Below are 14,330 nucleotides of genomic sequence, written 5' to 3'. Positions count from 1 at the left end.
AAAGGGCATCCCCCCCAAAAAACTGAAAAAAACTCATAGGCTATACGAGGGACTGAGAAAAACTCTGATTAATTAAGCAATTCGCCTACACAGTGTCATGTGATTTTATCACAGTTCCAAGTCTCTGTCCCACCTGCTTGTTGGCTTTTTCGCAGCCAACCCTGCAGTGATGTGCTGCTCTTTGCTGCCTCCCTGAATTTTCTCTCCCTCTCCTGAATCCGCCTCTTTTCAGTGGGCATCTTGGATTCAAAAAATATCCAAAATAGTGATAGCATTTAGGCATTTAACCTTTTTGAATAAAATAATTAATGTGATGCATAACTTCCATTATTCAAAACGAAATGTGAGAAACTAACTATCAGCAAAAAAATAGTAGCCTATATCTGTCTTATTATTTAGGCTAAACGTGGCAAACTCAGCTTGGATTTATGAAGATTTTAATTCATTTCATAAAACTTGATGATGATGATCGTTCGTTTGTTATACATCACAAACTCACCTTTTCTGACAACGTTGAGTCGTCTCACCCGACAACCGCAACACTCTCCTTCTAGGACCGCTCAAGCAGTCTCAGCTCAGGTGCCGGTCGCGTGCAGCACTGCAGCCATGTAAACAGAGTTTGCCCTTCCCCTACTGACTTTCATTTTCGGTGACCGAATATGGAAGTGAATGAGGCTTTGCGTGGTTTTTTATTTAGAACTACGTGAAATTCTGAATCCATTGTACGATTTATTTTTTTATTTTCTCCACCTCGGAAGGGCAACGTGAGTCGAGAAGGGCATATGGGCAGTTGCCCGGGGAACCTGAGCAACCCCCCTGTGCACGTCCCTGGTCACTATAGTGTTTACATGTTAATGTGTCAATAGAATGAGAATTAATGCTGTTTACATAAATTAAAAATACATTTCCAAATGGATACACATATTTTGTGAGTACCTTACTTCATTTAAAAATGATTTTAATACAAAATCTGCCCATTTTCTCTATAGTGTTGAAGCATATGCCGACTGTTACTGCCTACAAACAGGAAACTAAGACAATATCTATGTGCATTGTTCATAGTGCGATTGTTCCCAGCGCCACCCAACCCCAAGCGTTGGTTTGGTTTCACTCATATCTTAATTCTATGGAAGCCCACCAAGCAAGTAATAGCCGTCATATCAACATCTCAGTTAATTTTTGCCCAATTTACCGGTTGTTTGATTACATGGATATTGATGTTCTTTTTGTCTAAAAAACATTTATGATGTATGATATTCCATAATGTTAACAAACCAACAGTGTTAAAGGCATTTTGTTTAATTTCATTGACATGTTTTGTGCGTAGCGACAATTTAGCTCCAATTCACACCGGCTATTTATGTATAGTCAAGACATTATCTTTCTTTGGCCAGATAGTGCAGAGATTGTTGATGTATCTTCCCAGCAAGCAATAGCCATCATATCAACGTCTCAGTTAAGATGTCCGTTTTTCTTACGTCATAACAAATTTGCATTGCACATGAAAAAAAAGAACACAAGCCAATATATTGTGTTTATTCATTTTGTTGCTATTGTGCGCAAAGTAAACAACACTTGGGTTTACTGTATGTACGTTGCAAGCAGACAGCTTTTTGCTGCTTAAAGGTGCAGTTTGTGAAAAAAAATTGTGACAATATCCCAAACCACTAAGCTAGTGTTATATATTTTAATCAGCTGAGTACTACAGTATCTCAAATGTTTCCAACTTAACAGTGACACGGGGCTGAGGAGTCGCCTGTCAACGGCGTCATATCTGCGTTACCCTTTGTTACCGCCTTTTCTGACGTAGAAACCACATGACAACAGTGTCGTGGACAAATGGTGAAGTAGCGTCTAGCAAGCCACTAGTTTGTTTCAAGCAGTCACTTATTTATAGACCACAATTATTCGCAACATTTACAAAACTTTACTTCATCCACTAACATGATTTCTTGTTCCCATCTGGTTGATGGCCATCAGGGGTGGAGTTGAAGACAACAGATCCCATCATTCCACGCTCCTTTACAGCGTCATCAAGCTACGGCATTGTTGTTGTTTTGATCGTGCGCCAACTAGAAGTGTTTTTACAAACTGCACCTTTAAAACTTTGTAAGTTGCTTTGAATGAAAGCGTTGTGCTATCCCGACAAACTTTGATCCGACAGCAACATCGTATCCCCGTCCGAAAATGGTCACAGATAATTTCCTATAGAATGCATTCAGATACATAAGTAGGCCTACATGTCCTAACAGTTCTCTGGGGTTGCATGTATAATTTTTACTTCTACTTTTAGCTACATAGTTACATAGTTAATTATGATGAAGTGATTTCAAAGCATGGTATTCATTATTCTAAACATTTTCTAGGCCTACTTTACAATTGTTTTACTTTTATGAAAGTTATGCATATAGATATAAATCAAATATAATTGTATAAATATTTCCTTTCACAATTAAAAGTGGATGATTGCCAAAACTGTGCTGCTAAGATTTGTAACAAATCTCTCAAGTTTCAAAATCAGAGCGAGCGATGACACATCTCTGTTTCAGTAAGGCCACGGCGCAGGAGGACTTGGGAAGGGCGGGTTTCCGGTTTGATGCGTTTGAATGGATGCAACCAAAAAAATATCTGTTTAACAAAATAAGTTTTCATGGGAAAATATTCATTTTGTTTGATAATTAAGCAAAGAATAATACACTTCTTTCATGAAATTCTATATATATAAATGTACATTTTTTAAAGTCTGGTTTTTCAAGGGGAGTTTTCTTTAAATGTTAATTGTTTAAAAGAGTTGAATAGCACAAATGCAGTGAAAACACTGCTGCAGTGAAAGTTTGAGAAGCCACCTACTGACTATATCAATGCAAAATCATCTGAATTTAAATTATTTATATAGGTTTACAAAAAGATCTAAAGATAATATGTATGCTTCATTACTTTAAAATGCTTTACATATAATAATATATATATATTTTAATCTAGATTTTATTAGAATATAGTTATATATTAATTTAAATGCTATGTTAAACATGATTAATTCATGATTAATTCACATTAATAATCAACTCATATAAAAATTGTATGAATGTGTAAATAATGAATTTATGTAAATATACATTACAAATAAAAAAAAAATATCCCTGTAACATCTTATCACTTTTTTAAATTTGGTGCGAGAGATACAGGGGACTGCGACAGATATACATATTCTTCACTTTTCTCAGAGCTGGTTGGTCCAGTTTTGTTTTGCGACCTCTACATAGAATAAAACCTGCTCCAGAGCAGTCTAGTCTAAGTAACCATGGAGACGAAAGCCACTCAAAACCAATCCACCTTCCTGAGCTCGAAAACGTGGAATATGAGTATGACAAATGAACCATATTGTGACAGGATTACTTCACCTCAGAAAAAATACAGTTTGTTTTCGGAGTCATTTCTTATACAGAATCATGATAAATGCCTTAATGGTGAAATTAAATATGAGGGGTGGTGGTCAACTTGAAAAGAAGCCATTCAAAGCTATACTATGTAATTCAAGGTCATTTTGGCCTCATGACATTGAAAATTAAATAGTAGACGAGGAACAAAAGATTTTTCATTCTCGATAAGAACATCAGGTTTTCCAGAAATGCCACCTTCACCAAGTTTGCACAACTGGTTAAAGATCTTTCTAAAAAGCCACCACAGTGGTATTGAAGACGGAGGGGGCTAATGATGTTTTTTTCACTATTCTAACATATATACTTTGATATAATTATATATAACATTGCAGTAAATTTGCTCTCAAACTCAACTTACTCATGGACGTTGCACATTTAGTTCAAGAGGGACAAACACCTGTTCATATACACAATAGTCACACTGTTACACTCGTTGCACATGACCGAGTGTCCTAAAAGAAAACAGAATGAGGAAGAAACTTTATCTGCATTCATAACAAAAAACCTCTTTAAATATACGTTTGTGTTTTGTACTGTACCTCCAGTGAAAAGAGATAAAGAACAATGAAGATGTTCAGATCCATCTTTGATCAGTTAGACCAAATATTTAGTTAGATCGACATAGAAAGAGAACATGGTGTACCCACTCCTATTCTCTTTCTCACAAACGAAAAAAAAAGAATGTACAGTTCAAAGAAAAAGTATCTGAACCCTTTGGGCTTACTTGGATTTCTTCATAAATTGGTCATAAAATGTGTTCTGATCTTCATCTAAGTCACAACAATAGAGAAACACAGTCTGCTTAAACTAATACCGCACAAACATTATACGTTTTCATGTTTTTATTGAACACAACATGTAAACATTCATAGTGCAGGGTGGAAAAAGTATGTGAACCTTTGGGTTTAATAGCTGGTTGACCCTCCTTTGGCAGCAATAACCTCAACCAAACATTTCCTATAGTTGCAGATCAGACCTGCACAACGGTCAGGAGAAATTTTGGACCATTCCTCTTTACAAAAGTGTTTCAGTTCAGCAATATTCTTGGGATGTCCGGTGTGAATCGCTCTCTTGAGGTCATGCCACAGCATCTCAATCGGGTTGAGGTCAGGACTCTGACTGGGCCACTCCAGAAGGCGTATTTTCTTCTGTTGAAGCCATTCTGTTGTTGATTTACTTCTATGCTTTGGGTCGTTGTCCTGTTGCATCCTCCATCCTCCGTTAAGCTTCAGTTGCCAGACAGATGGTCTTAAGTTTTCCTGCAAAATGTCTTGATAAACTTTGGAATTCATTTTTCCATCGATGACAGTAATACGTCCAGGGCCTGAGGCAGCAAAGCAGCCCCAAACCATGATGCCCCCTCCACCATATTTCCCAGTTGGGATGAGGTTTTGATGTTGGTGTGCTGTGCCTTTTATTCTCCACACATAGCGTTGTGTGTTCTTTCCAAACAACTCAATTTTGGTTTCATCTGTCCACAGAATGTTTTGCCAGTAGTGCTGTGGAACATCCAGGTGCTCTTTTGCAAACTTCAAACGTGCTGCAATGTTTTTTTGGACAGCAGTGGCTTCCTCCGTGGTGTCCTCCCATGAAGTCCATTCTTGTTTAATGTTTTTCTTATTGTAGATTTGTCAACAAAAATGTTAGCATGTGCCAGAGATTTCTGTAAGTGTTTAGCTGACACTCTAGGATTCTTCTTCACCTCATTGAGAATTCTGCGCTGTGCTCTTGCAGTCATCTTTACAGGACGACCACGCCTAGGGAGTGTAGCAACAGTGCTGAACTTTCTCCATTTTTAGACAATCTGTCTTACCGTGGACACATGGACATCAAGGCTTTTAGATATACTTTTGTAGCCCTTTCCAGCTTTATGTAAGTCAACAATTCTTGATCGTAGGTCTTCTGAGAGCTCTTTTGTGCGAGGCATGGTTCACATCAGACAACGCTTCTTCACAACAGCAAACTCACAACTGGTGTGTGTTTTTTATTGGACAGGCCAGCTTTAATCAACACATCCAATCTCATCACATTAATTGGACCCCAAGTTGGCTGACTCCTGGCTCCAATGAGCTCTTGGAGAAGTCATTAGCCTAGGGTTTCACATACTTTTTCCACCCTGCACTATGAATGTTTACATGGTGTGTTCACTAAAAACATGAAAACGTATAATGTTTGTGCGGTATTAGTTTAAGCAGACTGTGCTTCTCTATTGTTGTGACTTAGATGAAGATCAGAACACATTTTATGACCAATTTATGAAGAAATCCAAGGAAGCCCAAAGGGTTCACATACTTTTTCTTTCAACTGTATACTGACCTACAGCATCTTTTGTTTGGACTTTTACACTTTGTTTGTTAAGTTTACTGATTCTTTTTATTAATTTACATTGTACCTTGTCTAATGTACTTAGTTTAAAGGTTATTCAAAACAATCTTTGCTCCTCTTTGCTCATTTTGGGTTTCATAAAGTTTGTCAAGGTGTTTGGTTTATTCATAAAAGACTAATAAATAAATATCACAAATGAAAGACAAAAAGTTTATATATTTTTACAAATACCTTTGTCTACTCAAGTGGTATGAAGACGGAGGGGCTATTTAATTACTCTAACACATATTCTCTGTCACACTCTAGACTCTTAATAGACGATGTAGACTTGCCAGGATCCAGAATGCCAGTTATTTGCTGAAGTTCATCTTTCAACTGAACAACATGGAATTCAGTATTCAGTGCTTTTGCTACCCTTGAAAAGGTTTATTCTAGTGTTATTAGTAACTTTTATTTACAAAAGATTGTTCTAGAGAAAAACATGTTATCAGTGTTCGGCAAGTTACTCTGGAAATGAAATAAAATTACTGATAACTGATTACTCCATAATCAAGTTACTGGTCTGATTACTTTATTTAAAAAGTAATTCATTACTTTAATAGTTACATCCTTCAAAAAACAAAATAACCTCTTCAGCCTTCTCATGACTAAACTTTATTGGGAAGTGCACACTATATCTCGCAACAAAGTAAATGAAGCCTGTCTTTAAAACTGTAATACTGTAAAGTCATAAGTTGTCCTAACATCAAGCCATAATATTGTTCAGAATTATTACTATTTTTGAAACTGAAAGGATTTTTTTCAGAAGGATTAAGCAAGTTTGGCTGTAGGGGAAACACATTGACATTCTATAGGATCCAACATTTTGTGTGTAGATTTCAATACATTACTTAACAGTAAAACAGCAGTTTCAAGAAGGAAATCAATATTTTATGCAGTTTTATTTTAAGCCCAACGTGTTTGTGAATTTAGAATTTAGAATAATTGCATTATTTGTTGCTCAAGAGATTAAACATGCATCCTGTTTCCTTATTTACTAAAGACCCCTAAAACACTTCAAAGGGTCTGTGTGAGAAAAAAATCAACCCAATCTCCTCGATCTGCATATAAATAACACGAATCGAGTTTATGCTTTCAAAGGAAATCAGTTCTGTGTGGTATTGACAGAGAAAACAAAACTTACTGCTAACGCTTGAGGACCTGCATTTAACCCTGTTCTCAATCATTCCATTCCATTCCATTTTCTACCGCTTATCCGAACTACCTCGGGTCACGGGGAGCCTGCGCCTATCTCAGGAGTCATCGGGCATCAAGGCAGGATACACCCTGGATGGAGTGCCAACCCATCGCAGGGCACACACACTCACTCATTCATTCACTCACGCACTCACACCCTACGGACAATTTTTTCCAGAGATGCCAATCAACCTACCATGCATGTCTTTGGACCAGGGGAGGAAACCGGAGTACCCGGAGGAAAACATTTCAGCTCTCTACTTTATTACACGTTGGGTTAGGCAAACTTTTTGCTTTGCTTAGTTTTAAAAAGCCAGGGTGCAAAAATATAGCAATAAAACAATATTTGAGGTTTCAGTGGAAATTACGTTTTTGTTTTACATGTTACGCTATGGAAAATCACACATGATTTCAAACTAAAAATCTTTTTGAATAATATTTAAATTTAAATTTAAATGTCTTGTTCATGTTGTACATGATGTTTCTATAAGCTTTTAAAACATCAGAATCTTTTACAAATTCACAAAAACAAAATTAGCATTTGAATAATTTGTGGATATTTGATACACCATTCTGATCAGTAAAATACAAACAACTGCAATAAAAAAGTTTAATTTAGTCAACTATTTTGTAAACTGTGTAACATTCTTGTGGTTGTTGCTTGTGGTCTTGTAGAATCTGAAGTTGTGCTGAATTCAGTGAAACAGAGAGTAGATGAACAGTGGACACAGCAGGAGAAGAAAACTGCCCTTAAAGACTCCATCTGATCAAAACACAAAATGTTTAACACACAACTAACACACTACAATTACTTAATGTTTAAACATAAAAATTGACACTGTTTATTCTACTTAAAAGTTAACATGTCACTCTTTATAGTGTATCGTGTTGATCCTAACTGGAATTACAACTTTAGGTGCTTTGTCAGATAAATCAATACATTTAAATATAAATAAGCAACATGGAAAAGTGAAAGGAAATACCTGCGCCATTGCAAAGGTCTGTATCACAGCACCGAGAAGAAACTTTCTCTTTTTCAGTTTCTGCGTTGATAGTTAAACACGTATCGTCCGCCTTTGAGCATGATTTCGTTTTTGTAGAACCTTAAAAAATGTTTTTTTCATTAGAATTTTCCTTAAGATAAGACATTTTGTGTCATTTCATGACAACATTAAACATTAAATTACATTAAAAAAGGAATTTTTAAGTTTATGTACAGTAACACATTACATGTTTTCGAATTGGAGGTTACACTCTTAAAAAAATGGCATCGCTGTGAAGAACCCTTTAAGCTCCTTTATTTTTAAGAGTGTATGATGGTATAAATATGGAAAAATGGAATAAAGGAAAAAAACATAAGAATTAATTATGGCTAAACCGCTTTTTTATATATTTTGCATCAAACCAGTAGCCCTTGTTTATAAAAAGGTTGCAATTCTATTGATATTACATTCACATTTCCTCTCCAGTCATATAGTGTCAAACTGGACATTTCTGTCAGTACATTATAACAGTAAATGTCCACAATCAAACTGGATTTACCCTCAGAAGTTGTCACTGTTCCAGTGTAACATTTTGAGAATCCATCACCACACGTCTCCTCTTTTGCATCACAAACACCATTCAGAACAGATTTGCACGAATAACACTTGAGAGAGTGTCCTTGAGGGAAAACAAGAGAGAGAGAGAAAAGAGAGACTTTCAGTAACTTCTTTATGTAAATGAAATAAAACATATTGATGCATGTTGAGTTTTTTTTTACCTCCAGTGATGAGTATGAAGAGAAGTGCAATGGTGATGCGCAGATCCATGTTCGGTCAGGAGAGGAATGATCTGGTTTCAGTGTTTCAGTGTCTCTTTTATCACTCTTCAGAAAGGGGAGGCTTTCATGCACAAACTTTGACCTGCCCCTAAAAAATTGAGCTTAACTTTTTTTACAGTTGTCACATCAATGTTCTTATATTGAAAGCAGAAGCAAGCATGCATATCAGGAGCTGTTTCTCCAATAGTCTGCTGCCACAACTTACAACTGTACTGCTCATGAATCTACCGGTTATCCACCTTTCTGATATTTGGAAGAATCCCTCGTCTGCCTGTAGATGTAATGTTTCGCAGTGTTGGGAGAGATGACAATGAAACGCACTATGACAGCTATACGTTTCAAAGATGAGAGATGATTTCATGGGGCTATTAACCTCACTCAGGCCAATGTCAGCAACGACAGACTGAATTCTACAACAGAAGAGTAAAAGGACACAACATTAACGAAGGAGACAGGGTGCTGCTGGCTAACAAGCGTATCCCATCACGCATCATGCTCTGTATATGAATCATAAGACTTTTTGCTCGGGTCTCGCGAGATGTTGCTGAAAGCTTTCCAGTGTATGTCATACTATACTTTTTAAGGTTATATCTTTATTTATTCTGTGATTGGCTAACACGTGTTATCTGTGGTTTTTTGATACAATACAAATAAAGCGCTATAAAAATAAATCTGACTTGACTATATGATTAGATATTACATATAATTTCAAAGTAAATTGTAGTGTTACATATCTTACTGGTGAAAACTCCAGAATTATGTATATTTTAAAACTCATAATTAGAAACACCACATTAATTAACTTTATATGTTTGCACTTGCTTAGTGTCCCATCGGGTTAGAAATACTTAATACTCACTTGGGATCTTCACGCCCACTTGAACACTAGGGGCAAAAACAGGAAATCCGTCATGAAAGTAGTCAAGTGGTCATGTGAAAAGAACGCAAGTGGGGGTATTTGGACGCAGCATTGACATTAGACACACTCTGTGCTCGTCCGTCCTGTCGCGTGCACGCGCTCTCAAGTGGCCAGGACCGCAAGTTGGGGCATTTGGACGCAGCCTTAAAAATGCTTAAAGGTGGTCAAAAATGCATGTGAAATATGTCAAATATATGTTATTTATAAATATGAACTATATTAATATATTAACTATGTGAATGTGACCTATACTGTCTGAAATAGGTCTACATTTACAATAATATGATCTAAAGATGTGATGATGTGCAGGGGGAGGAGAATTTATACTGTACGTACGTCAGGTTTAGTTGATAAAACACTTCTGTGTCCTCAGAAAGCATCCTCGACCCTCGCATCCTCCCGGTGCAATTTGAGAATTAAGATGTTCTTAAAGATGGCTGAGCTCGATCGGTTTCGGGGTCATAGGATGGAGGACGGAGGAGCGAGGAAACGAGGAGGCACATTGAGAAGCACCCCTGGTTGTTCCATCACAGCGAGGCTTAGAACTGCCATCCTCCAGTGCAGCATCCTGCACAACTTTCAAAAAACAGCTCAGAACTAATACTGTTCCACATTTATTTGACTAACCAATAATTGTCTATTTCTTGTGTCTAAAAACATTTTTTTTGTTTCATTCTCTCTCTTTCTTACTCCAGCTTTAATCCTCATAGTAGCATGGCCTTAAACAAACGGTAGCCTACTGTTAAGCGTGTTGTCGAAATGTTTATATTCTCTACTTGTAAGTCGTTTTGGATAAAAGCATCTGCCAAATGAATAAAAGTAAATGTAGAATATTTTTTGTTATAACTGTACAGTCAAATTTTTATGTCCTGGCACAAAAGAGCAAATGTCAAAATAGACATCAGACAAGCACAAAACAAATTAACTATTAACACACATTAGGGGTTCTCCTCAAGTTCCAAATCCTCCACTAAATTACAAAAAAACAAATAGCTTTTCTCTCCTTTTAAATGTAGTACAAGAGAATTGTTTTGTACAAACTTTCTCTACTCTAAAGACTCTGCTGCCACCTGCTGGTACATAAAGCAAATTATACTTCTTTGGTGTTTCTAATTATGAGATAAAAACAATCAGGGATGCTAGGGGTTGGGGATAGTGTGAGTGGCATTAGCTATGCTGCTTTTTGATGCTCTGACTTAGTGGATAATGATGTTTGTACCAAGCTTATTTATAACACTGTGTTTCAACAGTTTAATTGCTGCTGTATTTAATGAGATTTAATACAGCAAAATATTTTTGCTAATATAGTATGGACAATGAAAACATAACAGAATGACAGAATGAAAGAAAAAGCATCCAGAGTAAAAACACCAACTTTCAGAGTCGAATAATACTTTATAATAAACACGATCGTGTTTTCAAATCTCTGAAATATTCTCTGAAGAACGAGAATTGTTTTGAACTTTTTGTCTCTTTACCATAAAGACTCTGCTGCCAACTGCTGGTAAATAAAGCTAATTATACTTATTTAGTAATATTAAGGAGATAAAATGATCAATATCTTTTAAAATATGTTGCAGAAATAAGCTGTTATTTTTTATGTATATATTTAGTCCCCACCACCATATACAGTAGGCTATGGATTGTATCATGTTTTTTACATGAAAATTATTATTTATTTTCAAGGCTATATCATAAGAATAAAAATAGACACTTTATGTATAAAGAATAAATATGAATATATAGAGATGTAGTCTTCAGTCCCTAGAATGCACTTCTGCGGCTCTTTCTTGTCCAGCAAGAAAGGAAACGAATGTGATAGTTTTATCTCTAGTACCTGTATCGAACCGTGACATTTGAGTCTTGGCCAAAAACAAACAATTAAAGGGTTTAATAACAAAAAATGATTTCAAAATTATTAAATGCTTTGGAGATAAGCATTTGCTAAATGAATTAATGAATACATGTAAATGGTTTTGAACATTTTGAAATCTCCTGTGATGGTTAGAGGTAAGGTTTAGGGATAGAATATAGCCTACAGTTTGTACAGTATAAAAATCATTAAGTCTATCGAGGGTCACCAAAAAAACATAGAAACCAACATTGTGTTTTTTGTCAATTCAAGAATGCATAAAGTGTGAGGGTAGTGTTGGGGTTCGGAGATCGAATATACAATGTACAGGTTGCTTATTAGAAATTCAGATACAAGATCATCCAATTGTACAATAATAATTTATCACACTTAACTCGCCAACAGTTGAAAACATTGTTGCACTGATGCACGTAGTATTAGCCAAAGGGGGACACGTCTTTACATTCACACAAGAACCTGTCACACTTGTGCATTCATAACATTTGAGCGATTCTCCTGAAAGAAACATTTCATTTTCTGTATTTGCTAATAAATCAGGAAATATGCTTTTGTGTTTTGTACTGTACCTCCAGAGAAAATAATTAAAAAGAAAACATTGAATATGTTCAGGTGAGTCTTTGAAAGGTAAGGATGAGAAAAAAAATGACGAGTGCCTTTCAGTGCCCTTCCTATCTGATCAAAAAACGGTGAGGCTGAAACAAGGAAGTAAAACTAACAGCAGTTGGGTGGACTTTCTATAGTATAGAGACATTGAATGTTCCGGGTTACTCAGAACACACAGAATCTACAGGATCTTGAGTTGCATTTGTGCATATTTGGGATTTTTATGTCGTTTCACTGCACTCTGTGGTATAATCTGTTATGGATACTGCAACGGGGAATTGTTGTTTACAATTCATCACCTATTAAATGAATGATATTTATTTCATATCTTGAAAATACAGATATAATATAGTAATTGTGAATTGTCTATATATAAAATATAAAAAGCAGACAAGGTTCAAGAACTCATTTCTATCCCTATATAAACATATACATATTTGTAAAAAAATTACAGGCCATTGTATTTTGCCACTTTGTTTGTGTTAGGTTTGATGTTTCTAATTCCCTCCAGCATTCTGCTTTTGTTCTTAAGTTCTTACTAACCATCTTAACTTTTTTACCATCAAAAACTGCCGCTGGTGGTTTTAAAATAATCACCACAGATTAGATCTCATATGATTCATATGCTCGTTTCAATGTGTGAGATTTTATGACGTGTGTTAAAGGCCTGTGCGAGCAAAACGATCCAACAGTTTTGCCTTAAAGAATACCTGGAAAGTGGTGAAAATGGCAGACGAACAAACTTCTGATGAAAAAATGATTCTTGTTTAATTTAAAAAACCTGCTTGAAGGAGAGAAACCACAGCATGTGACTGTACTCCAACAACTTCTGTTAAAACAGATTACAGATCTACGTGGCACACAACCAAATGCATGAAATGTGCCTGTTTGTCATTTTCATAAGGAAACTCAATGAGGTATGTGACAGTTTGGAGAAGAATTGCTTTGAATCTACTTTGCTTTAATTTAACATGGGAAACAGGAGGATGTGTTGGCTGTAAATTATTTAACTGTGTTGAGGAACAGGTTTAGGAACCACAGATCCAGGAGATGTGCCCTCTGGTTTTGACACTGTTTGACACTTCTTTCTTCAAAAGAAGGCTATTTTAATTACATGTTTTCATTGATGTGAAATCCATCTCTTGATATTTACATTACATTCACTCGTTAAGTCTCAGGTCATCATTTGTTGGCACTTGTTGGAATTCTGAGGATGAGGATGAAACTGCCCTCACAGAACGTTATTATTGACTCTTACCATTGATTGTTGTTTATTTCAATTCTCTATAACTTGTTTTACGCCCGTCCCAGCTTAGTCACTATACTATACTTTTTAAGGTTATATCTTTATTTATTCTGTGTTTGGCTAACATGTGTTATCTGTTGTTTTTTTGATACAATACAAATAAAGCGCTATAAAAATAAATCTGACTTGACTATATAATTAGATAATACATATAATTTCAAAGTAAAACGTAGTGTTACATATCTTACTGGTGAAAACTCCAGAATTATGTATTTTTTTAAACTGCTTTTTATCTCATAATTAGAAACACCAAATTAATTAACTTTATATGTTTGCACTTGCTTAGTGTCCCATCGGGTTAGAAATACTTAATACTCACTTGGGATCTTCACGCCCACTTGAACACTAGGGGCAAAAACAGGAAATCCGTCATGAAAGTAGTCAAGTGGTCATGTGAAAAGACCGCAAGTGGGGGTATTTGGACGCAGCATTGACATTAGACACACTCTGTGCTCGTCCGTCCTGTCGCGTGCACGCTCTCTCAAGTGGCCAAGACCGCAAGTTGGGGCATTTGGACGCAGCCTTAAAAATGCTTAAAGGTGGTCAAAAATCCATATGAAATATGTCAAATATATGTTATTTATAAATATGAACTATATTAATATATTAACTACGTGAATATGACCTACTGTCTGAAATAGGTCTACATTTACAATAATATGATCTAAAGATGTGATGATGTGCAGGGGGAGGAGAATTTATACTGTACGTACGTCAGGTTTAGTTGATAAAACACTTTTGTATCCTTGCTCATGACTTCTCAGAAAGCATCCTCGACCCTTGCATCCTCCCGGTGCAATTTGAGA

At 35.9% G+C, this 14,330-nt stretch overlaps 1 protein-coding gene across 1 annotated transcript; it reads right to left on the bottom strand.

Annotated features, from left to right (window-relative positions):
• Positions 1 to 7,243: 7,243 nt before the first annotated feature.
• Positions 7,244 to 8,881, bottom strand: LOC130408326 (three finger toxin MALT0066C-like). Its single transcript, XM_056731816.1, has 4 exons — positions 8,764 to 8,881; positions 8,544 to 8,663; positions 7,985 to 8,104; positions 7,244 to 7,764 (listed from the first exon to the last, which is right to left on the bottom strand). The coding sequence occupies exons 1-4, from the start codon at positions 8,810 to 8,812 to the stop codon at positions 7,697 to 7,699; spliced, it is 357 nt and encodes a 118-aa protein (XP_056587794.1). The 5' UTR covers positions 8,813 to 8,881; the 3' UTR covers positions 7,244 to 7,696.
• Positions 8,882 to 14,330: the final 5,449 nt, after the last annotated feature.

The sequence above is a fragment of the Triplophysa dalaica genome, chromosome 19 (genome assembly GCF_015846415.1).
Source record: "Triplophysa dalaica isolate WHDGS20190420 chromosome 19, ASM1584641v1, whole genome shotgun sequence".
NCBI classification, from domain to species: domain Eukaryota; kingdom Metazoa; phylum Chordata; class Actinopteri; order Cypriniformes; family Nemacheilidae; genus Triplophysa; species Triplophysa dalaica.
Note: the sequence above shows the minus strand (reverse complement) of the source record. Positions and strands in the feature narration are given on the sequence as shown.

Bases quoted from the DNA above. Each gene is read 5' to 3' on its own strand.
- LOC130408326 (XM_056731816.1), bottom strand. From the start codon at position 8,812: ATGGATCTGCGCATCACCATTGCACTTCTCTTCATACTCATCACTGGA. The intron at 8,105-8,543 runs GTAAATCCAGTT...ACATTTTTTAAG, and splicing joins AACAGTGACAACTTCTGAGG to GTTCTACAAAAACGAAATCA. The intron at 7,765-7,984 runs GTATTTCCTTTC...TGTTTTGATCAG, and splicing joins AGACCTTTGCAATGGCGCAG to ATGGAGTCTTTAAGGGCAGT.